Source organism: Typopeltis vanoorti, chromosome 23 (genome assembly GCF_054136105.1).
Source record: "Typopeltis vanoorti isolate ZY-2024b chromosome 23, IOZ_Tvanoo_1.0, whole genome shotgun sequence".
Lineage (NCBI taxonomy): Eukaryota > Metazoa > Arthropoda > Arachnida > Uropygi > Thelyphonidae > Typopeltis > Typopeltis vanoorti.
Window position 1 is genome coordinate 59,523,383 of NC_143571.1, and position 27,007 is coordinate 59,550,389.

The window sequence follows — 27,007 nt, forward strand, 5'->3', positions numbered from 1 at the left end:
TTTTGCTGTATGGAATGGCTCTTCGGATGAACTTCAACAATTTCTCACTAAGTTAAACGCACTTCATCCTAGGATCAAGTTTACCCTAGAAGTAGAATCAAATAAGCAGTTAGCCTTTTTAGATCTTCTAATTCTTTGCCAACCAGATGGTAACCTACATTTCTTAGTTTATAGAAAGACTCATACAGGCCATTATATCCATGCGGAATCTTATCACCATCCCAATCAAAAGGCAGGAACTATTAAAACACTGGTTCGTTGGGACCACTCCTTTTGTTCTTCAGACGATCTTTTACAGAAAAAACTACAATATATAACTTCTTCCTTTCTATCTAATGGTTATAAGAATTGCTTCATTAAAAGAACTTTGATTAGTTTTAATATGTCTTCCTCTTCAAACACAGAAGAAATAACGCGTATTCCTATCCCTTATGTACAAGGCATCAGTGAATGTATAGCAAAAGTTTTAAAACCACTGAGTATTTTTGTTGCCTTTCGACCATTTAGAAAAATCTCCACCTTTCTCACTTCTCCTAAGGACAAGCTTCCATATCTTAATCATCCAGGTGTCTACCAGATTCCGTGCTCTTGTGGATTATCTTATTTCGGACAAACGGGAAGATATGCCTCTATTCGGCTAGAAGAACACCAATCTTATATCAAATACTTTAAACCGGAAAAGTCTGGACTTGCAGAACATGCCATCTTCACTAAACATAGAGTTCATTGGAGAAAGACAGGAGTTCTTCACAAAAGTCGGTTCTTCATGGAACGCCTTTATAAAGAAACATGTGAAACTCTGCTTCATTCTCCTAACTTAAACAGATCAGACGGCTTACGTCTGTCCCCTTTATGGGAGATAGTACTTTACAAATCAGCTAATCTTTCCTAACTTTTTATTGTATTGATTTATTTATTTTATTTATTTGTTATTTTTTTTTTCAAAGGAAATTTATCGACCTTTTTAGTTATCTTACACCAGCTACTTAGGTGGCGCTTTTTGGAATTGTCAGTTATTGTTTAATTTGAGCTTAATATGTAATGAAGATGCCTGCGACACACAGGCGAAAATTATACTATTAAATAATCTTTGTATGTGAGTTTTTCCCGTTATTAATTTTGTATCGATAGAGTAGAGAATGTAGGTGCTGGTAGAATGGCCTCAAAGGGATTGTTATGTTTGTATACAAAACTAAGGAGTATTCAAAATAAGAGAGCGGAGTTCGTTGCATTCATTGAGCTAGCATAATTAATTAAAAAAAGTTATTTAAAAAAAAAAAAAAAGAGCTAGCATGCCCAAAGATAATTGATATAAGTGAAACTGAAAAGGAAGGGGAGTGCTGTTAATGATTGTAGAGGAATTGTGTCCAAAAACTGGAAGTTGATAGTACATGTGCAAATTTTGAATCTGTGTGTGGTCTAAAGAATATCTGAAGTTAACAGGCTAGAGCATGTGATAGGATGCTGTTATAGGCCAATGAATGTAGAGAATCTTGATTGTGAAATGTTTAGGCAAATTGGTTGGGCACGTAAAAAAGATAATCCTCATGGGAGGCTTTAATTACAAGAATAAAGAATGGAAAGAGGAGATAGTATATGGGAACAAGTAGAGTGATTTTATTGAATTTCTGAGGGATAGATATCTTAAAGTAGCATGTGACTGAAGCAACTAGAGACTTTAGTGTTGTAGTTTTGGTGACAACTTCATAAAATTTAGTTCTCAATTTGGGAAGTGGTCAAACAAGAAAAGGTTACTGCCAGAAAAGAATATATGTGTAATTATCAGGTGGGTGGTTAAGGGAAGCTCTGTAGTCAACTAGCATCAATACATTGGGTCTAGCTGTGCAGAAAAGATGCTGACAGTGCATGTAAATTTATAAAGCATTATCTGACAAGCGATGTATAACTGCATACCAAAGATTAAGTGAGTAAATATAACAGGAGTGAAATGCACGAACAGTGAAGTCAATAAGCTGCGCTGGAAAAGAAAATGATATGGAGGGGGTACAAGATGGTTGGTGGCAAGAGGATCCATGAAGAGTATGAAGTGCAGGTAGGAAGGTGACGAGCACTGTAAAGAAAGAAAAGGTGCAGTATGAGAGGAGACTGGCTGGTCAGGCCAAGGATAACCCAAGGGAATTCTTCTGCAAGAGGAGGAATAATGGCAGCAGAGTGACCATTGCAAAGGATATAGTGGAATTATCAAATGAGCAATTTATCATAATGATGTAAATGATGCTATGCAACATATAGAGGGAGAGGCAAGCATTAGGAGAAATGGAAGTGAATGAATGATGTACAGCAATCCCTCGATTAGTGAGACTAATGCGTTCTTTAAAACAGGCGCATTAATCGAAAATGAACTAATCGAATATAATAACCTATGGGAAAATGTATAATTCGTTCCTCAGATTTCTTTTTTGATCCTTAATTTTTTTTAATAAAGAATTAGGGTATGTGTCAGGGCCTAGTAAAAGGAAAACCATGAAGCTGAAAGACAATAAAACATATTCAGAATATAAATTTATTATTCTGCTTCTTAACAAAGAATTGTTAACATAGTTTGGCAGGCATTCTCTTTCTTTTTTCATATAACTGATGGTATGGCCCTATTGCTTCTTCTGCAAATTTTACTGGTTCTCACTTCACCAGGGTCAGTTTCTAAGCATTGCTGCTCAAAAACTTCGATTGTACAAAAACTATTTTCAAATTGTTTCTGTGAAACCTCTTTGGGCTTGTCAGTGATTAAATTTTCTTCATATTCTTCAGCATCTTCCCTCTGTATCTAAATTCAGTAGGTCGGAATCACTCAACTTCTCAGAATGAGATTTAATTAACTTAGATTCATTTGAAAAGCCTCTAAAATCATTTGTACAATGTGGAAGAATGTGCTTCAAAACTGCTCGCATGTTGCTAGCAGTAATTTCATTTGACTTTATAATCAGGCTGAGATTTCTCTGATTTGGCTAGAAAAGTCTTGAAAGGCATTCGCTTCCACAAAAAAGCAGGTTTCATCGACATTAAATATTTGTTGATCAGAATAGTCTCCTTATTACACAATTTTCTTCAAAATCTCTGGATATCTCCTTATCTGCACTTGTAGCTTCTACTGTGATTAGAACCTTATGTAGGCTATTTTTCTTTTGGAAATGCTCAAATCACCCAGCACCAATGTGGAATTCTTCTTCTTTTCCATCATTGATAGCCCTTTCTTTCCAGGTTACAAAGAGACATTGCTTTTGATTTAATAAGGCCAGTGTTTAGTGAGATCTGTTTTTGGTTACAATCTTTGATTCAAATAAAAAGAAGTCTCTCTAATTCAATCATTATAATACTTTGATTTCGAGTGCATGCATGATGAACTTGAAGCAGCCTTACCTTTCTCTTTGTATTCAGCACAGTCGATTCATCTATTTTTGTATTCTTGTCCTATCTTTACTCTGGAATCGCCGTGTTCATTTTCTTAATTATTTCAAGTTTTTCTTCCAATCAGATTACTTTTCAAATCATTTTCACACTTCTATTTTTTGCTCACTAATTCTTTTACTCATAATTGAAGGTTAGGAAAATAATTTAAAATAAAAAAGTAAGGAAAACAATTGCACGTGTTATGATCAGCAAAATGCTATGTAAAGCAGATAAGTTTTATTAGATAAATTTGCTGCCAAAATTTTATATAAATTTTGGCAGCAAATTTGGAACATAGTGTACATGGAAAGAGCATAGTATGCCATTAAAAAATGGCTTTGTAAAACATTTCAAATCGGTAACTAAATTATTTCATCCTGGTGAGTGATTTTTTAAATAGTTAAGCCATAAAAAATGTATAGATCGAAAATTTTAAAAATCTGTAACATTTATTTTTAAGATGTATATAGGCGTATTAATTGAATTTTAGAGGCGCACTAATTGAATTTAGGTGTCGAAAAAAAATAATGCACTAATCGGGGATGCATCAACCGAGGGACTGCTGTATAAAGTATTAATTGAGTTAAATGTTAATAAGAGGTAAGCAAACAAAGTTAGCACATGAAATATCTTTACACATAGCATTATACACAATTTTCTCATCTCGAGTTTTGAATTGATTTTAAGGCAAGTCTTAAATTGAGTTTTGGGCGTTTATTATGTGTCTTGAAGATCATGCAATTTTGAATCAGTGCTCTTACCAAAACAAATCAGAGTCCTGCAGAAGTGCCGTTAAGGCTACAACTGCACGGTAATTCGAGTTTTTTTTTTTTTTTTTTTTTAAAGGCCCACATGACAAATATGGAACAGCAGTCAAACGAGACAACGTTTGAAGAAGTATATCGGGAATTTATCAGACTGGGTGAACTACTCAACAAAAATTGGCAGGAAAGTTGAAACTTTATGATACGTTTCCCCAGGCAAGTGTCAAAGTGTCACAGATGCTGATGCCGAGATTATGGAAGATCAGTCAGAATCGGTAAACCCCACTGCTTCTGATGTTCAAGAAATCCACGTACGTAAAAAGTGGAGAACAACAGATGAACCACTCAAAGACTTCACAATGGAACAAGATGGTGAAATTTTGAACTCCACTGCTTCTTCTAAAGAAAACGTGCCTCCGATTATATTAAGAGAGAAGCAGAGATGGGCAGCTTTAAGATCAACAATGTCCAACCTACACGTTGGCTATGTAAAGGCCAAAAATGTGGATGAAGGAATAAAGATATATCCTACAACGGTGATAGACTACTACAAGCGACTAACAAAAGAAGTGGACAATAGAGGTATACAATATCATACCTTTTCGCTCAGCTCAGAGAAAAATTTAAAAGTGGTCCTCCGTGGGGGTCTGTGAAGACATTGATACAGAAGATATAGTTGCTGATCTTAATTTACAGGATCTACCTACAGTTAAGGTCAGCAGAATGTACAGATCCAACAAGTCTCCCATGCCGTTAGTTCTCGTAGAGATCCATAACACATATAAAAATATCTACAACTTGAAAACAATCTGCTGGCTCATTGTCACACCAGAGCCACTCCGAAAAAGGGCATCTTCTGGGCAGTGCCATAGGTGTCAAAAGTTTGGCCATGCCCAGAAATTATGTAAAGCTGAATTTACACGTTTGAAATGCAGGGACAGCCACCCAACCAATATCTGCACAAAACTGAAAATGACTCTGGCTAAATGTGCTAACTGCAGTGGCCCCCATCCTGCCAACTACAAGGGATGCATTCGGCACCCAAAAAATAGATGGACGGAATCAGCCAAACAGTCCTCTTCCTCTAGTACAAGAACACCAGAGGGCCCTGTACCACAGCCAAAGGCTCAGCATCCACAGTCAGAGACCTTCACAGATAGAGTGAACCAAAAGCAAACAAGAAGTTATGCTGACATGGCCTGTACAAACAAATCAGCACCTACAAACCTAACAGCTGTTATTACAGTCTCTCTAGCCAACATGCTACAAGACTTCAGCTTGTCAAACTCTTCAGCAACCTCCACCAAAAGATTTCTCCATGAAGCACAGGCCATCCTCACAGCACTAACTGATGAGTACAAACAAACTTATTCCAGCCTCTTTGCAGATCACTGCATAGAACACAAATGGCCTAAGAAACAAAATTCTGGAGCTTCAAGATTTCACTAACAGATATCAACCAGATGTTATATTAATCAGTGAATTGCATCTAAGGCCCTCAAGATAACCCTAAAATAAAGGGTTACCGCCTATACAGAAATGACAGATTGGTACACAGAGGTGGCGGCACTGCCATCTTCATTAAAAATTACATAGAGCACAATTCTGTGAACAACCCTCCAACTACTAATCTTGAGATCACGGAGGTGTTCACCAGCTCGGCTGGCAGACTGAAAATCTACTCTGCTTACAACCCACCCCTAAAAACTCTACTACACTCTGACCTAAATGCCATCTTATGCGCCAGAGAACCCACCATTATAGCCAGGGATCTGAACTGTAAGCACCCTGCATGGAATTGCAGATCCACCAACATCATCCTTTCCAACTTCATAGGATCACACAATGCTGCTGTGGCAGGCCCCACCGAACCAACTCATTTTAGTACGTTTGGAACTGCGGACATCCTGGACATAATCTTCAACACAGCCTAAGATCATTAAATGAGGTGTCATCTGATCACAACCCAATACTACTTCAGATGGGAAGACAAGAATACCTGTCTCCTCCCCCTCACTCCTATATATCATGGGAAAGGTTGTCGGAAGTGCTCAGGGATAGTATTGGCCCTGTTCCTCATATACATACAAAAGAAGACATAGAATCTGCAGTTACAAGCCTCTCCCAACTAATTAACTCTGCCATAATGATAGCCACCTTCTAAAAATCTGTCCACAACCCTGGTCATTTGCCTGAAGACATTATGAACTTGATCGGGGAAAAAAACAGAGCCAGGAAAAGATTTCATAACACTCGTGCGCCATAAGATAAAACACATCTAAACAGACTTACCGGGGCTGTGAGAGATGCACTCAAAGCTCAAGAGACCATCTATGGGAAGAAAAGTTAGCCTCTATCTCACCTACTGATCACTCTGTCTGGGGATTACTAAGAAATATCAAAAACAAAGGCAAATCTCTTCCTCCAATACTCTCTGACCAGGGCCTTGTACACACTGATGCGGACAAGGCGGAGGCCATGGCAAGAAATTTGGAAGAGCAGTGCAAACCTACATATGGAAATCTAGACTTCAATCACATATACAAAATTCACAGACAGGCCAGACACTCACTCAAACTTCCTGATACCCACATCACCAGGTGAAATATATAATATTATTAAAAACTTAAAGAACAAAAAAGCTCCTGGACCAGACGGCATTTCAAACAGGGTGATCAAGCTGTTGCCTCGAAAAGCTGTAGTGCACCTGAACATTATAATAAATGCAATCTTAAGATTTCACTATTTTCCTTCCACCGGGAAACTAGCTGATGTAATCCCTATACATAAGCCAGGCAAGGACCCACACCTACCGTAAAATTATCGTCCAATCAGTCTTATCTCCAACCTGGGTAAGGTTGCAGGAGAAGGTTATCCTCTCATGATTCCAAACCTCAGTAAATGACCTAAACATCCTCCCTAAAAAACAGTTTGGTTTTTGGCAATGCCATAGTACTACCCAGCAAATCCACAGAATTGTGGAATACATCACCACCAGCTATAACTGGCACCAGTGCACAGGAGCTGTTTTTCTAGACCTATCCAAAGCATTTGACAAAATTTGGCATTTCAGACTCCTACGCAAACTTATCTCAGCCGGTATCTCACTAAAAATGGTTCATCTAATCCGTTCATATCTTCAGAATAGATCAGTACAAGTCAAAATCAATGGTTCTACCTCATCCCAGTGCCATATCTTCATTGGAGTGCTGCAGGGATCCTTACTGGCTCCATTGCTGTTTTCTATATACATGTCGGACATCCCACACAATCCGATGTCTTCCACCATGGCCCTGTATGCGGATGATACAGCAATACTAACCAGATCTCTCCGACCACATTTCATTACCAGAAAGCTTCAAGAAAACCTTCTAAAGTTGGAGGGTTGGTTCTCCAAATGTAGATTGGAAGTCAACCCCCCCAAAAAGCTCAGCCATTCTTTTCTTGAAAAGGCCAATATCTCCTGCAGGAGGTGTATTACTATTCAATGCTAAAATTCCCTGGCAGACAGAAACAAAATACCTGGGTGTAATTCTTGACAAAAAGCTAACTTTCACCCAACACATCAAGTCTGCGTGTGCAAAAGCATCTACAGCCATCGCTCAGATCTACCTGCTAATTAATAGAAATAGCAAGCTAAGTAAAAGAATCAAATTGCAGCTATATCAGATGACGATTCATTCTATCATCACCTACGCCTCTCTAGCCTGGAGCCACACCTCTAATACTAACATTATCAAGATACAACGAGTGCAGAATAAGTGCTTGAGAATGATTCTGAACGCCCCATGGTATGTTAGAAACAATCAACTTCATAGAGATACAAATATTCCCTATATTTTCTCTTCCTACAATCTTTAGCATCTAAGTTCTTCCTAAAGACTTCTATACACTCCAACGATTTGGTTCAGGAAGCTGCAGCATACAAGGCAACGGACATATTCAAACATAGAAGACCAAAAGCTATTTTAACCTGTAGCAATGCATAATCTCCATGCCCAAACAGGGCAAAGCAAACTGCTCATAAATTTTACCCTCACTGTAACCGCAACAGATAGCGAAAACATCTTGCTTCACTCCTAAAGACATAAATGTCAATAGTCAATAGCATTATATACACACACTTGAAAGGATGTATGCTTTGAATTATGAGTTCAAATTATGAATTTGAATTATGAGTGCAACTGATGTGAAATCATTACCATCTTTATACAAGTAGCCCAGTCGTAAAGATAATTCATGTGCAAACTTTGCTTACACTTGGATAAAGGATTAAACCAAGGATATAATTTCTTGGCATCTTTAATTTAAAACTTCTTACAAGTATCCTTTTCACCAAAATTATCTGATGTGATGTTAAAGACCTCAGCATTGTGATCCTTAAGCTATCTACTTACTATCAGCATCTAACACTATACTTACACTTGCATTCACTGTCATTTCCCCATAGAAATAGCCCAAATTTGCTTACGTGGATTTTCTATAAACGTTGTCCCTTATCACTCCTTAGATTTGATAAGCACTGTGTCACCTAGAATGTTCCTACTTATAAAATTTTGGGATTATTTATTGTTATCTTGTGTCCCCAGAGAACAACAATAAGTAATCCCAAACGAGAGGTCATCATCATCAAATTCCTGCCATCTACCTTCAAGGGGTGTACAGGATATAATAGTACTACATGAAAAATTTACATCATTACTAACTTCCTATCTACAATTTTCCTCCAGATCAGTCTGTTACTTGTCAAGACTCCAACATTATCAGATCTTATATTTCTATCATCTAAGGCACTTTGTACCATATCAATCCACCTATATCTTGGTCTTCCTCTGGGTCGTTTTCCTGCCAACCTGGCAGAGAACACTTGTTTTGCCAATCTTTCCTCGCCCATTCTGTTTAAATGACCATACCACCTGAGTTTAGCTCTGCTAACGCATTCCTGGATGCTGACAATGTCAAGTTCTTTCCTAATATCCTCATTTTTAATATGATATTGCCATTGATGCCATCTGTTCACACCTATAATCTTTCTCAGGATTCTCATATCTGTGGTCTCTAGTCTTTGGTCAAGTGATTTACTTCTGACCCGCTCTCAGATCCACAAGTTAAAACTGGTTTGAACACTGTCTTGTACAGAGCTAATTTAGTGTTCCGACTAATTTCTCTCTTATTCCGTATAAATTTATTTAACTGACTTCCTACTATACCAGCTTTATTGATTCTGTTGTCTATTTCCATATTTAATTTACCATCTTCACTAAAAATCGTGCCTAAGTAGGTGAAATATTTGACTTGTGCCATAGGTTCTCCGTTCACAATGCAGTTGACACTTTCAATGATGTTGCCTATTTTCATTGTCTTTGTATTGCTGAGCTTCATATCATATCTATTACAACAGTTATTCAATTTAGTCAAGGAATCTTGCAGACTCATAGCGGATTTATTGATAAGTATAACACAGTCCGCATAAAGCAAAGAGCTGACATTAACATTTCCAATTCTGATATCATATTTAATACCACTTTCCTTCATAAAGTGATCCATATAGATAATGAATAACAGAAGGGATGATGTACATCCTTGTCTCACACCAGATTTAACGTTAAACCATCTTCCTGTACTTCCTTCAATTCTAACTGCTGACTTACAACTCAAATAAAGACTAAGTATTGCTTGATATAATGCCCCATTGACACCATATAACTGTAGCTATTGAATAGCTTCTCTCTTGGCACCTTGTCATATGCCTTTTCAAGATCTACAAAACTTCAATACAGATCTGTTATATTCTCATGATTTCTCAACTATTTGTCGTAAAGTGAAGATCTGATCCAGACAGCCTCTATTCGGCCCGAATCCAGCTTGTTCTTCACCAAGCTTTTCTTCCACAATTCTTCTCAACCGGTTCTCAAGTATACTTGCATAAATCTTACCCGGAATAAATCTTACCTTCACTCAGTAGGGAAATACCTCTGTAATTCTCACATTCAGTTTTATTTCCCTTTTTATATATGGGTACTATGAGAGCTCTACTCCAATCATCGGGAATTCATCCCTCTGTCCAGGCTTTCTGAACTACGCAGTGCAGCCACTGTAAGACTCTTATACCACCATACTTCAGCATTTCTGGTCGAATATCATCTACTCCTGCTGCCTTTCCACATTTTAAACCTTTGATGGCTTTTTCTACTTCAAGTATGGATATGTATTCCTGACTACATGCCTGGTCAATGTATTTTATCACTGTGCTGTCATCACTGCTTGTTTCATTTAGCAAGTTTTCGAAGTAATTGCTCCATACTTCAAGGACATCTTTTTCTCCCGTTTTCATGTCACCTTTATCATCTCTAATTCCTTTTACAGCACTGTTTCCTCCCTTTCTAAGCTTTTTCAAGAACCTCTGGAATATTTTGCCACCATCTCGATATTTATTTTCTATGTTCTTGCCAAAGTTCTCCCATGACTTTTGTTTAGCTAGCTTTACACAGTGTTTAGCTTTCCTACATTTCTCTCTGTATTCTCTAAGAGCACAAGCTGACTTATTTGCCAGGAACTTTTGATATGTTTTCTTCTTTTCCTTCACTGCCTCTTGGAGTTCTGAGTTTTCTATCCTTGCACACAACCTCAGCACATGTCACTCTGGTTGAATCAATCAGGGTTTTCTTCAAGGCTTGCCACTGAATCTCCAACGTTTGTTTCCTATTCTCAAACTCTTTCATTTTTTCTTCAATAATCTTTGTGTATTTTAGTCTACAGTTCACATCATAGAGCTGTTAAACTTTTATTCACTTTAAAACTTTCTTACATGTTATTCTTTTCAATATGAAATTCAATTCTATCCTGCTCAAGACTAAATAGTGATCACTTCCAATTTCAAATCCTCTGTACACTCTGGTTTCCCACACAAGGGAGAAAACATCACTATCAACAAAACATAGTCAATGAGACTTTTCTTATTCTTTGCCTGTTCTCTCCATGTGAATTTGTGCACATTTTTATGTTGGAACATGGTGTCAGTAATAACCAGTCCATGTCCTGAGCAGAAATCCAACAGGTATTTGCCATTATTATTAGCTTTGCTCTTTTCTCCAAATTTTCCCAAAATATTTTTGTATGTCTGACAATCATTTCCTACTCTGCTATTTAGATCCCCAACAAGGACCAACTTTTCCTTTTTCTCAGATGCTTTCTCTAAATCCCCAAAAAATTCACTTATACCTTAGTAGAACCTTCTGTGGGACCATAGGCACAAATAAGTCTCATTGTCCAGTTCCCCATTCTCATATTTGCCCACATCACCCTACTTGAGACTGCCTGCCATTCAAGAAGATTAGCCTCGTATTTAGTGTTGAATACAATGGCTACTTCTTCTTTTCCTTGATTGTCATTGCCTGAATATAACATTTTGTATTTAGTGCTCAGAAAGATCTCACCAGTTTTTGTCTTTTTTGTTTCAGTCCCCCCTATTATGTCGCTCTGGTATTTATATAATTCCTCAGCTAGCTCCATTTCTTTGCCATTCAGGCTTCTTATGTTGACAGTGCCGATCTTTAACTCTGGTGATGTCGAGTTGGGGTATTTTTTCAGATTTGTTCCAGTAGCTGACTTTTCGCTGTTCACCCTGGTTCCCTGGTGAAAACAACGGGGGCCTTGTTTAACCGTGCAACGCCCCAGCTGGCATGAAATCTTGTCATGTTGTACCATCATTTTGTAATTTGTTTAAGCCAATAAGAATTACAATTTGGTCGGCTAAATCCCAAATTGCCAGCCCATCCTCGTTCGTTCAGTATCCAGGTAGATACCCAACAGACTAAAATACACCATGAGAAGGTGAGGATTGGACATTAGGCCAGAAGCCCTGGTCAGTTCTCCATATTCCTTTAAAGGTTATGTGAAGGTCTCCTCTCAGTTATACAGCTTTGACCCTAAAGCACTCCCCAAACACAGCCACCAAATGAGAGGTGGCCGTGTTAATATAAAGACAACTTCTAAAGCAGTCCAAATTGCCATTGCATTAGTTTAAGATTTTACCATAGCAAATTATTTCTTTAGTTTTCAACAGTGGAAGCTGACTACACCCAGAAATAAGGGGAATGCAAAAGAAGAAGATTCACTAATGCCAGCTTAAACTTTCCAAAGTGATTCCTTGGAAATTTACAGAATTTGTATCGTTTCTATATATATATACAGCAATAGCAACATTTTTTCTATTTAATTATAATAATAAAACAGTCTAGTTTAGTATCTATTAAGATAAAAGCAAACAAACAGTTTCTCTTCCACTTCAAAAAGGGGACTTTTTTTTTTTGAAATAACAATTATACAACATTTGCTTAACGTTATCAGATTTTTCTTTTCCAGAAAATGAACCAAATCTTTTTTATTTTCTTTCATCTTGATGACTCATTGTAATGTAGAAATTTTTATTTTGAAACATTGAGTTTTGACAACTCCCATTCTATCATGCATGTTAGAGGCTCAACTGCCTATCTCAGCCAAGTAACTTCGCTTATTTGAAACCTAATCAGTACACACATAGAATTAACTGATCTACCTGCATAGTAGATTATGGGTGACAACTGTGAGGCTTGGCTGGTTTGCCTATATTACAGGATGAAAAAACATTGTTAGCATCCAAGAAAAAGACCCAGAGGAAGACCAAGACATAGGTGGATACAGTAAAAAGTGCCTTAGAAGATAGAAATATAAGATCTGATAATGCTGGAGTCTTGACAGGTAACAGATTAATTTGGAGGAAAATTGTAGATAGGAAGTTAGTAATTATGTAAGTGTTTCATATAGTACTATCATATCCTGTACACCCCTTGAGGATACATATCAGGAATTCGATGATGATGATGAAAAATCCTGTGGCACCACATGAAACTGGTTAACTCACCTTCAACTGAAAAGGTGGAAACTTCAATTCCACCTTTCAACAACAATTCCTCTGCAATCATTAAAACAGCACCCCCCCTTCTTCTTTTCAGTTGAAGTTTCCACCTGGTAAAGGTTTGAGTGCTAGATGGGATTCAAATTAACTGAGCTATTATGGAAGTTTATGTTTGACAACTTTAACAATGAATTGCTGTGTGTGTATGTTACTTGATCTTTGAGAATAAAATGTAATTTATTTATTTATTTTTTTATTTTTATTTTTGTGAACAGCAGTAATAGATGAGTTTTTTGATAGAAGTAACAGGCTATGAAGAATTATCTTAATGTGAGATATGCCTTGATACATCTGGTAGCATGAGACCAAGCATGCAGAAACCACACATTCACATCCAACATTTTGAAATTAAAGAGAGATCAGGAATTTTCTAAGTCATTTTTTTTTTCTCTTTCTTAAAGTACAATATTTCCATTAGAAGCTCTTCTAGCATCATATAAATTATCATGTTATACTACATACCTTTAAGGAATGTAGAAGATATGACAGCCCAACAGAATCAAATTCTTATTACTAGTGCTTAACGATTAAGATATTCTGAGTGAGATATGGAGACTGAAGAGAGTCTCTTGTGTCTCCATATCTCACTCAGAAACAATGTCCAATATTCAGAAAGATATGAATTCAAATCACATTTGGGAGGCAAAGAACCTTTATAAGGGTTTTTCAAATGAAGGTAAATTAGCTGGTCTCTTATGGAAGTGATGGAGATTTTTTCCTCTTAGAAACTAGGGTTTATCTTGCACAGCAAACAAACTGTCCACAACTAACAGACTGTATAGGCACGATTAACTACTCTTATCACATAATTAAGGAAGTTTCTATGAAGCCATTACTTGGCTGTGACAGGCCATTAAACCTATTAAGAGGAACTGATGAGATAAATTTTTTCTGTTTTTTAAAGACCCCAGTTACTGAGAAATAGTCATTATAGCATGCTTTGGGAACTTTCTTTGAATGGCCATTTATATTAGCACCTTCAAATATGAATGTTTACTCAGTTCACCAAATGGAACAATTTCAGCCAGTGACAAATTTTCCCATTCCAAAAATATGGTAAACTGCAATCCGGACTACATCAAATAAGTTAATGTGAATCTGACATGAGAAATGGTTGTCAACTTAATAATGCATTAGTACTAATCCCAGCACAAACATGTCTGTGCTGGGATTTGATTCCAGAGCTTACAGAGAACAGAAACACTGCCCACTTGGCAACTTAAGACAGCTAATGTTAAGAATATAGATGTAATCAGTTGAATTTAAATTTTCATTACTCTTAGATCTTGCATTCATCTTAGCAGATAGCTCTTAAGATGAAAGCAAAACACTTTAAAAAAAAAATCATTGTAATAGGAAAGACCATGATTAATCAGATCAGCTGTTTGTTTGTTTGTGCATTAATAACAGTCACTATACAGTGAGAATGGATATGGATAAGTTTTTTCTGAACATTCTGATCAATAAGTGATGTCTGCTTGTATAAGTTGTCATTTTCCTACTTCAACAGTAAATTTGAAGACACTCTTACCATCAAACCTGGAAAAATGGATTAACAATGCATGAGCAATGATTTTTTTTTCTGTTTATTTATTTTATTTAAAAGAATAATGCAACAAAACAATTCATTAATGAAAGATTAATACCTTATTTAAATAAGAAATATGTTTATTGTGAATATCCTTGTATGATAAAATGCCTTGATCACAAAAAGCATTTCTAATTATGTCATCATCATCAAATTCCTGCATGTACCCTCAAGGGGTGTACAGGATATGACAGCACTACATGAAAAAATTATATCATTACTAACTTCCTATCTACAATTTTCCTCCAAATCAGTCTGTTACTTGTCAAGACTCCAAATTATCAGATCTTATATTTCTATCGTCTAAGGCACTTTGTACCATATCAATCCACCTATATCTTGGTCTTCCTCTGGGTCGTTTTGCTGCCAACCTGGCAGAGAACATTTGTTTTGCTAATATTTCCTCGCCCATTCTGTTTAGGTGACCATACCACCTGATATTAGCTCTGCTAACGCATTCCTGGATGCTGACAATGTCAAGTTCTTTCCTAATATCCTCGTTTTTAATATGATATTGCCATTGATGCCATCTGTTCACGCCTATAATCTTTCTCAGAACTCTCATATCTGCGGTCTCTAGTCTTTGGTCAAGTGTTTTACTTCTGACCCAGCTCTCAGATCCATAAGTTAAAACTGGTTTGAACACTGTCTTGTATACAGCTAATTTAGTGTTCCGACTAATTTCTCTCTTATTCCATATGAATTTATTCAATTGACTTCCCACCATACCAGCTTTGCTGATTCTGTTGCCTATTTCTATATTTAATTTACCATCTTCACTAAAAATCATGCCTAAGTAGCTGAAATGTTTTACTTGTTCCACAGGTTCTCCATTCACAACACAGTTGACATTTTCAATGATTCTGCCTATTTTCATTGTCTTTGTCTTTTTATTGCTGACCTTCATACCATATCTATTACAACAATTATTCAATTTAGTCAGAGAATCTTGCAGACTTGTAGCAGATTTATTTAGAGGTATAACATCATCCGCATAAAGCAAAGAGCTGACATTAACATCTCCAATTTTGATATCATATTTAATACCACTTTCCTTCATAATGTGATCCATATAGATAATGAATAACAGAGGGGATAATGTACATCATTGCCTCACACCAGATTTAACATTAAACCATCTTCCTGTACGTCCTTCAATTCTAACTGCTGACTTACAACTCAAATAAAGACTAGGTATTGCTTGATATAATGCCCCATTGGCACCTTATCATATGCCTTTTCAAAATCGACAAAACTTAAATACAGATCTTTGTTATATTCCCATGCTTTCTCGACTATTTGTCGTAAAGTGAAGATCTGATCCTGACAGCCTCTGTTTGGCCTGAATCCAGCTTGTTCTTCACCAAGCTTTTCTTCCACAATTCTTCTCAACCGTTCCTCAAGTATACTTGCATAGATCTTGCCAGGAACACTCAGTAGGGAAATACCTCTGTAATTCTCACATTCAGTTTTATTTCCCTTTTTATATATGGGTACTATGAGAGCTCTACTCCAATCATCGGGAATTCATCCCTCTGTCCAGGCTTTCTGAACTACGCAGTGCAGCCACTGTAAGACTCTTATACCACCATACTTCAGCATTTCTGGTCGAATATCTTCTACTCCAGCTGCCTTTCCACATTTCAAGCCTTTGATGGCTTTTTCTACTTCAAGTATGGATATGTATTCCTGCCTGCATGCCTGGTCAGTGTTTTTTACCACTATACTGTCATCACTGCTTGTTTCATTTAGCAGTTTTTCAAAGTAATTACTCCATACTTCAAGGATGTCTTTTTCTCCAGTTTTCATGTCACCTTTATCATATCTAACTCCTTTTACAGCACTCTTTCCTCCATTCCTAAGCTTCTTCAACAACCTCAAGAATATTTTGCCACCTTATTGATATTTATTTTCTATATTCTTGCCAAAGTTCTCCCATGACTTTTGTTTAGCTAGTTTTACACAGTGTTTAGCATTCTTGCATTTGTCTCTATATTCTCTAAGAGCACAAGCTGACTTATTTGAGAGGAACTTTTGATATGCTTTCTTCTTTTCCTTCACTGCCTCTTTAACTTCTTGTGTCCACCAGGGAGTTCTGATTTTTTTATCCTTGCAGACAACCTCACCACATACCTCTCTGGCAGAATCAATCAATGTTTTCTTCAGAGTTTGCAACTGAATCTCCAAGGTTTGATTCCTGTTCTCAAACTCTTTCATTTTTCTTCAATAATCTTTGTGTATTTTAGTCTACAGTCCACATCTGAGAGCTGCACAACTTTTATTCGCTTTAAAACTTTTTTACATGTTATTCTTTTCAATGTGAAATTCAATTTTATCCTGCTCAAGACTAAATAGTGATCACTTCCAATTTCAAATCCTCTATACACTCTGGTGTCCTGCACCAGGGAGAAAACATCACTATCAACAATAACATACTCAATGAGACTTTTCTTATTCCTAGCCTCTTCTCTCCATGTGAATTTGTGCACATTTTTATGTTGGATCATGGTGTTAGTAATAACCAGTCCATGTTCTGAGCAGAAATCCAACAGATATTTGCCATTATTATTAGCTTTGCTCTTTTCTCCAAATTTTCCCAAAATATTTTTGTATGTCTGACAATCATTTCCTACTCTGCTATTTAGATCCCCAACAAGGACCAACTTTTCCTTTTTCATTGTGTCAGTTGCTTTTCTAAAGCCTCAAAAAATTCCTCCACTTCTACCTTAGTAGAACCTTCTGTGAGACCATAGGCACAAATAAGTCTCATTGTCCAGTTCCCCATTCTGATATTTGCCCACATCACTCTAATTGAGACTGCCTGCCATTCAAGAAGATTAGCCTCATATTCAGTGTTGAATACAATGGCTACTCCTTTTTCTTGATTGTCATTACATGAACATAACATTTTGTATTTATTGCTCAGAAAGGTCTCACCAATTTTCATCTTTTTTGTTTCAGTCACCCCTATTATGTCAATCTGGTACTTATCCAATTCCTCAGCTAGCTCCATTTCTTTGCCATTCAGGCTTCTTACACTGATAGTACCGATCTTTAACTCTGGTGATGTTGAGTTGGGGTTTGTTTTCAGATTTGTTCCAGTGGCTGACTATTCGCTGTTTGCCCTGGTTCCCTGGCGAAAACAACGGGGGCCTTGTTTAACCGGGCGACGCCCCAGCCGGCATGAAATTTTGTCATGTTGTACCATCATTTTTTATTTTGGTTTAACCAATAAGAATACAATTTGGTCGGCTAAATCCCAAATTGCCAGCCCATCCTCGTTCGTTCAGTATCCAAGTAGATACCCAACAGGGTGCACCACGAGAAGGTGAGGATTGGACATTAGGTCAGAAGCCCTGGTCGGTTCTCTGCATTCCTTTTAAGGCTGTGTGGAGGTCTCCTCTCAGTTATACAGCTTTGACCCTTCTAATTATGTTCGTAGATCAAAGTAACTCCATGACTCTCTCACAATAATAACAAATATCACCTTAGGGACTTATTCCTTTTTAATAATAATAATAAAAAAAATGTGAAATTTCTTACACAGGATGAGCAATTTTATTATTATATTATTATTATTATATTATTATAAAAATAATGTGAATTCAACCCACAAAAGGTTCTTTAGCCTACAGTACATTATATTAGTACAGTGAGTGGGCTAAAGGTTAGATGCTTCATTATTGACAATGCCTATATTTGCACTAACCAATATGTTTATGCACTGGTTGGTGCAAATACTTTGTTTTTAAATAATATATATTTACGTCAGCACAAGAAAAATGGATGCATGCTCTACCACAGGAAAAGAAATGGGAACTTTACATATTGCATAAGGTAAGATTTATACAAAGAAAGCATAACACAAATATAACATTTTATATCCATTAAACATGTTTATAAATACATAATAAAAAGCAATAAATAAAGCAAAATGCAACTTACTTCATCCCTTGATGCAGAACAGAATTCCGACGAGTTTTACAAATAACGAGATCTGCCCATTGTACAATGACAATTGAAACAAAGAATGCTGTATGACAAGTATATTCCAATATCTTTCTATCTCGATAGGTCTGTAAAAGAGATTAATATAACTTGTAAGTTTTAAAAGAGGTAAACCGTGAGTAGACATAACTATACATAATAAATAACGGAAAAACTCACGTAGAAATATTATTTAATAGTATAATTTTCGCCTGTGTGTCGCAGGCATCTTCAGTACAATTAAGCTCAAAATTAAACACTAACTGACAATTCCAAAAACCGCCACCTAAGTAGCTGGTGTTAGATAACTAAAAAGGTCAATAACTTTCAAAAAAAAAAAAAAAAAAAAATTAATACAATAAAAAGTTAGGAAAGATTAGCTGATTTGTAAAGTACTATCTCCCATAAAGGGGATAGACGTAAGCCGTCGTATCTGTTTAAGTTAGGAGAATGAAGTAGAGTTTCACATGCTTCTTTATAAAGGCGTTCCATGAGAAACTGACTTTTGTGAAGAATTCTTGTCTTTCTCCAATGAACTCTGTGTCTAGTGAAGATGGCATGTTCTGCAAGTCCAGACTTTTCAGGTTTAAAGTAGTCAATATAAGATTGGTGTTCTTCTAGCCGAATGGAGGCAGATCTTCCCGTTTGTCCGAAATAACATAATCCACAAGAGCACGGAATCTGGTAGACACCTGGATGATTAAGATGTGGAAGCTTGTCCTTTGGAGAAGCGAGAAAGGTGGAGATTTTTCTAAACGGTCGAAAGGCAACAAAAATATTCAGTGGTTTTAAAATTTTTGCTATACGTTTACTGATGCCTTGTATATAAGGGATAGTAATGCGCGTTATTTCCTCTGTGTTTGAAGAGGGAGACATATTAAATCTACTCAAAGTTCTTTTAATGAAGCAATTCTTATAGCCATTAGATAGAAAGGAAGAAGTTATATATCGTATTTCTTTCTGTAAAAGATCGTCTGTAGAACAAAAGGAGTGGGCCCGATGAACGAGTGTTTTAATAGTTCCTGCCTTTTGACTGGGATGGTGATGAGATTCCGCATGGATATAATGGCCTGTATGAGTCTTCTTTCTATAAACTGAGAAATGTAGGGTAACCTACATTTCTCAGTTTATAATGGCCCAGGTTATTCCAACCTGTTGTAAAATAAAAGAAGTTTTTAGGTCCCCAAAAGCTCATCGGATCTACTTCAAAGCTAGTAAGTCTCTTTTAAATATTCAGCTACACGAAGCTAAAAAATCTCTTGCCATCTTAAATAGAGAAATTATGGATATAAAAATTGCTCTGGAATCTATTTTAACTGTTGAAACTTTTACTACTGTAATGCGCATATCTTCGAGTTCTTACTTAAAGGTTTTCAATGATTCTCGTGACAAGCTAAAACGCAAATTTGAATCACTAGTCAGCTTACCTAGATCCAGTAATAATACTATTGATATAGATAAAGTAGTCATAAATGTTTCCGGACGTCCACTAACAGACTGTGAACGTTTTGTTTTATCAAAAGGATATGATTTCGCTGTTACGCCAAATAAGGTGCCTATTATGGATTTTTTTCATAACATAGACAGGGTATTCGATCCTTATCCCAAAAAACAGCCAACAGATTACGTTTTGAATGTGCACAAATTCTTTTTCATGCCAAGCCTCCTCGTCCTAATCTTTCTTACTCTGAATTTAAAGCATTGAAATCACTGAAGAATAACAATAATTTAATAATTATGAAAGCTGATAAGGGGAAGGCTGTAGTGATTCAAGATAGGAAGGAATATGAGAGAAAAATGTCTCTTTTACTTCGCGATTATTCATCTTATAGGCCTCTTACATCGGATCCTACCTGGAGTCAATTGAAGAGACTTAATTCTCTTATAGATAATGTATCTACATGGAATGAAGATCAAAAGAAAAAACTTAAAACCTTCTTCGGTCATCCACCTAGATTGTATGGTCTTCCAAAAGTTCATAAACCAGGCATTCCGTTAAGACCAGTCATAGATTGTATAGGTTGCCCCACTTACAAAATCTCAAAATTTTTATCTAATTTACTCTCCTCTTCAACTAGAAGAACTGATACTTATATAAAAAATACTTTGGATTTCAAAAATAAAATTTCAGATCTTCATTTGGACGTTTCTGATATCATGATCAGTTTAGATGTTGTTTCTTTATTTACAAATGTGCCTCTTTCGGAAAGTATTGAATTACTACAACAGGAATTTCCTTCAGACATTGTAAACTTATTTGATTTTGTAATAAATTCTGGTTATTTTTCTTTTAAAAATAAGTTGTATCAACAAATTGAAGGAACAGCAATGGGTAATCCTCTCTCTCCTGCTATCTCCAATTTCTTTATGGAACATTTTGAACAACGTATCTTTGACAATATTTCTCCCAGACCTACTCATTGGTTCAGATATGTCGATGACATTTTTGCTGTATGGAATGGCTCTTCTGATGAACTTCAACAATTTCTCAATAAGTTAAACGCATTTCATCCTAGGATCAAGTTTACCCTAGAAGTAGAATCAAATAAGCAGTTAGCCTTTTTAGATCTTCTAATTCTTCGCCAACCAGATGGTAACCTACATTTCTCAGTTTATAGAAAGAAGACTCATACAGGCCATTATATCCATGCGGAATCTCATCACCATCCCAGTCAAAAGGCAGGAACTATTAAAACACTGGTTCATCGGGCCCACTCCTTTTGTTCTACAGACGATCTTTTACAGAAAGAAATACGATATATAACTTCTTCCTTTCTATCTAATGGCTATAAGAATTGCTTCATTAAAAGAACTTTGAGTAGATTTAATATGTCTCCCTCTTCAAACACAGAGGAAATAACGCGCATTACTATCCCTTATATACAAGGCATCAGTGAACGTATAGCAAACATTTTAAAACCACTGAATATTTTTGTTGCCTTTCGACCGTTTAGAAAAATCTCCACCTTTCTCGCTTCTCCAAAGGACAAGCTTCCACATCTTAATCATCCAGGCGTCTACCAGATTCCGTGCTCTTGTGGATTATGTTATTTCGGACAAACGGGAAGATCTGCCTCCATTCGGCTAGAAGAAAACCAATCTTATATTGAATACTTTAAACCTAAAAAGTCTGGACTTGCAGAACATGCCATCTTCACTAGACACAGAGTTCATTGGAGAAAGACAAGAGTTCTTCACAAAAGTCAGTTTCTCATGGAACGCCTTTATAAAGAAGCATGTGAAACTCTACTTCATTCTCCTAACTTAAACAGATACGATGGCTTACGTCTATCCCCTTTATGGGAGATAGTACTTTACAAATCAGCTAATCTTTCCTAACTTTTTATTGTATTAATTTTTTTTTTTTTTTTTTAGGAAAGTTATTGACCTTTTTAGTTATCTTACACCAGCTACTTAGGTGGCGCTTTTTGGAATTGTCAGTTAGTGTTTAATTTTGAGCTTAATTGTACTGAAGATGCCTGTGACACACAGGCGAAAATTATACTATTAAATAATATTTCTACGTGAGTTTTTCCGTTCTTTATTATGTATAATATAACTTGTGTTATAGTATTTGAATTTTAACACCCATTCAGATGTAGATTTGAAATACATTCAAATCTACATCTGAAATTACTTAAAACTAATTTATATAAGAAAAGAATACTACCTTGATAAAGGGAAAAATGGATAAGAAATGCTCAACATATGCTGAATATGTTTTAACAGATCTAAAGGAGAGAGAGAAAATTATCAACACCAATTCTAAGGAATTATCAGTAAGAAATGCATGAAGCAAAAACTGAATGTGTGCATGGAAGAGAGTGAGAGAAGTGCCTGTGTATTCTGTGGAAGATGTTTCCATAATGCTAAGCTGTCCAAAGAAAGACCATTATGGGTTCAATTCTAGTCACCAACTAAAGGAACTTTCCTAATCTTTGGCATGGGCAGGTAGAGTTTTATACTCCTGGAAACTCAGGTTTTTAGCTATGCACCTGAAATTAACTGACTGCAGAACTTGCCCTACAGACAACAGCTTGAGCTTGCTGACAGCTGAAGAATAGCAAATGATCTACCTCGCTTCAAATAATCAGAGCTAAAGGTGCTCCACCTACATCTTCCACTTTTATCCCCAAAGGGATAGATAAAAGGCATTAGATTTATTTTTAGAGTGAGAGATGAATCAATAATCAACGTAATTGCTCTCTTCTGTAACTAATCAAGTATTTTATGAAGATTCTAGGGGTACAATCCTAAATACGAGAAGAGTATTCAAGGAAGAATTTGCAATTAGTAGAGCATTAGCAGCTGTTCTGAGCTAAAAATAACACCTCCAGCAAAAGAGAAAGCCTAATTTACTGAATGTGGAGGAGACAATATTTGTAATATGCTTATGCCAAGAAAGATTTAGTTTGGTATGTTTGGAGCTGGACATAAATGGATCATGACAAGCAGATGCTCGTATTTATGGGTTTGAGAGAAAGAGGAGGAATTTACCAGTTTAGTGTAAAGCACCCATGAAAATACCAGAAGAGATATTTTCAATTAACCAAACTGTTCTTTTCTGAACAGTATCATGTGACACTGGCAATTTCAAGCCTCCATTACCTAAGCCTTAAGTCTCTCCTTCAGCCTTGTAGCTCTATGACTACTTTTTTTTTATTGTTTTTTTTTTTTGCCTATGCATAAGTGACTGTCTCTCAATGACTAATATCCTATTCAATGTTTTGATAATGACAGCATGCTTCATTTGTCCTACTCATTTGAAAAATCATCCTGAGCTATTTTTTTTTTTTTATACTGACCCCCACATACTAGAGGCCGTAAGACAATATCATGTGTGGACAAGTGGTTAAGGAAAAAGAAGGAATCATTTAACAAGTTTCCTGAAGAGTTGGGGGATTTTACTTATTAGGAAAAACAGCATGGGGAAGACGGTTCCAAAGAACAGAGGTAGGTGGAATGAAGGGAAACGAGACATCTGAGATGGATAATGTACAGATATTAACTGTTCATGTTTTTACATGATTGAAGTGAAGAAATGGTAGTAATGGTCAAGTTAAATTTTTAAAATTATAAACAAATCAACGCAATGGTCAAGTGACACCATTAGTAGCCACCATGGGGGACCAGTATGGAAATGGGCAAGATCCTTGCGGTCAAATATACGCCCCACAGAACCTTGCACATCCATTTCACTAACATCCGTGGCCTCAACTTCAACCTTAATAGTGTCCACTACTATCTTCAGTCTACCAAACCCCACCTACTCTTTTTGGCAGAAATTCAAATCTAACAACCCCCCCAAGCACTATACATCTCAACCTTCCAAACCACACACTCTAACTCCTTTTGACACAAGGGTGGTGTCTGCACATATGTCTGCTCTGACATACCTTGCCAGAGAGAACCCAACAGAATTGCCCAACTTTGACCTCTTTGGTTGAAAATATTCCTTCCCCCACTTAATCAAATTCATTTGCTGTCTCTATTGCTCCCATAATGCCACCAACCACTCTGAGCTCTTTATTTCCTCTGCTTAAAAATTAATTTTCTCTGGTCCCGCTCTCCTAACAACGAAGCCATCTTCCTAGGAGATTTTATGTCCACAACACCAACTGGCTTTCCTCCTCTAGAACTGGTCATTCCTTTGACCAGGCTGTTTAATATGAGTCTCAGAACAGGTAAGATTCCACAGCAGTGGAAAGTATGTATGGTAATTCCATTGCACAAGGGTGGTCCAAAGACCGATGTATCCAACTATTGACCAATTAATATCTCAGGAGTGGTGGTGAAGATTTTGGAAAAATTCATTAGGACTCTCATTCAGAAATGGGTTGACAGTGAATCTCAACTTTGCAATGAACAACAAGGGTTTACTAAGGGAAGGTCATGTTTTTTGCAACTTGCTCACATTCTATAACAATGTTACCATTGAACTAGACAAGGGGAATGGATACACATGATACTTTTGGATTTTGCTAAGGCTTTTGACAGAATACAGCATAGTAGACTGTTGCATAAATTGGAGAAAACGGGTTTGGGTTAAACAATATCAGCATGGATAAGAGGATGGCTGATTGACATATCAAAAAGTGGTATAAGGTGGTTGTGAGTCTGCAAGATTTAAGGTAACTAGTGGTGTACCACAAGGATCAGTGCTTGGTCCACTGTTATTCAATCTGTACATTAATGATATTGGGAAGGATTTGACAAACGAAATACAGTTATTTGCTGATGATATGGTGTACTTACAGAATGATTTCAATAGGCTGGAATTGCGAGTATGGGAAAATGGGTGTCAGTAAATGTAAAGCCATTCACTTCGGCGTGATTAGATATGCAATGTCGTATTATACTGGTGGGATTAGGCCAGGGATCTTGGAGTGTTAATTGATAGGAAGTTGAAGTGCAGGGGGCCATTTGGCAAAGATTGCAAATACAACTCAAAAGATAATTGCAACGTTGAAACAAATGTTCACATGTAAAGATAAGGATGTTATTTTGCATCTTCACAAGGCCTTGATAAGACCTCACTTGGACTATTGTGAGCAGGTCTGGTTTTCGTTGTAATTCTGATATATTGGAGAGAGTACAAAGGAGAGTGTTAAAAATCCTCAAAGGCATTATTAAGACTTGCAAACTTCTGAAAGGGTCATACAGGATTTAACCGACAAAATTTTTCAATTTATGGATGGTGGGGAAAGGACGAGAGGAGTCCTTGGAAGCTAATGTGATGTATTGATTGTAGTTCTATTTTGTCTCTAGTTAATAATTATTACGTGCAAGTGCAATTCAATTTAGTTAAGTGAACTTTTGATAAATGTACAACGAGCTAAAGAATGAATAAACATTCTTGTTTTCTTTACCTTATAAAGTTGCCTGATCTCTAAAATCGATGCACCACTCACTAGAATCAGAATCTGTACGAATTCAAATGCAAGAGGATTGGCTATGACTGCATGTAGAATAAGTTTAAGGATTTGTAATTGGGATTGCTGTATGCTAGAGTCTAGAATCATAAAATAGTCTGTGTATTAACTCTATGACAAGGAGATTTCTCTTGTATAGGAAATAAGATGGTGCAGCGTTATCAAACAAATTTTTCTTAATTCTGAAAGGGCGTTAATTCCGGATTTTGCATTCAAAGAGGCTTGACTCTAGCCCGAGACAGACTCTTTGTCTGGTGAGCTTTGCACTCATAACCAACTGAAGGAACGCCCACCAAAGGGACAGGACTTAGCTAAAGCAGATTATAGTAGCAGAGGGGTCAAGGATAGATAAGTTACTGTGTTTGTAGGTACTAATTATTTTTGAATGGAGTTGAGTAAGGATAAGGGAGAGGAATTCTAGCATACCTTGAAACACTTAAACATAAGAAAAAAAAAACAATAATAGCCAAAACTAACAACGGTCCTTTGGTAACTTGTTGGGAGTTGCCTGGGGAACTGCCTAATTTTTTAGAGAGGTCTTTACTTAAACAGCACCTTAATAAAGGTCAAAATCGCTCTGGGTAGTGGCCCTTCCCTTAATGCATAGCATTATACATGCCCGCAAGGAGATGTGCTTTGCATTATGGGAGATACTAAGGCAAGTGATGAGAACTTATACCACCTTTACCACAAGTTGCCCCAGTCCTGAAGATACTTCAAGAGCAAACATTGTTTGCTTACACTTGGATAAAGGATTAAACTAAATATATTATAGCTATTTATTCTATTAATGTAGTCCTTGCCAAAGAACTCAACTATCTTTGTCACACTTTTTTGGCCAATGGCTATACTCTATAAAATAGAAAAATACAATAACTCTCTCCACCACTGACTTACTATAACCACTGAACTAAGCACTTATTCCTCAAATTTCTGTTGGAACTGTTAAAACAAAAACAGTTATTGTTCAAGAAGCTTCTTAACACTTCTTTGAAGTTCAATTGCAATCAACACCAAACTTGCTTCTCTTATGTTATTTATTCCATCTGCCTCTATTCTCTGGAACCACCTTTCTAATGAAATATTTCCCAATTACAAGCTCCAGTTTTTCAGTTTCTTTCTCCAACCTCACTTACACTCTATGCACAGCACTAATGTAGCACAGTTCTTCTACCTCTTGTGTGTGAATGATATTAAAGAAATCATCATCATCAATTAAACCAAGTATATAATTTCTTGGTATCTTTAATTTATAGTATAACCAAGTAGAAAAACTGCCAACAACCATCTCTAATCCAGTTTTAATAATAAGGTATGACACCTTTTGGCAACTCATATATGAAAATATGATTTCTGAATTACTTCAACCTTG

The 27,007-nt window shown here is 36.4% G+C and overlaps 1 protein-coding gene across 1 annotated transcript in view; it reads right to left on the reverse strand.

Annotated features, from left to right (window-relative positions):
• The window catches only part of LOC150093890 (sodium/potassium-transporting ATPase subunit alpha-like), a 315,026-nt gene that overhangs the window by 21,694 nt on the left and 266,325 nt on the right, over positions 1 to 27,007 (reverse strand). Inside the window, exon 18 of the mRNA XM_090412547.1 lies at positions 18,662 to 18,792. Within this exon, the coding sequence (XP_090268673.1) occupies positions 18,662 to 18,792 (131 nt within the window). The remainder of the gene's footprint in view (positions 1 to 18,661; positions 18,793 to 27,007) is intronic.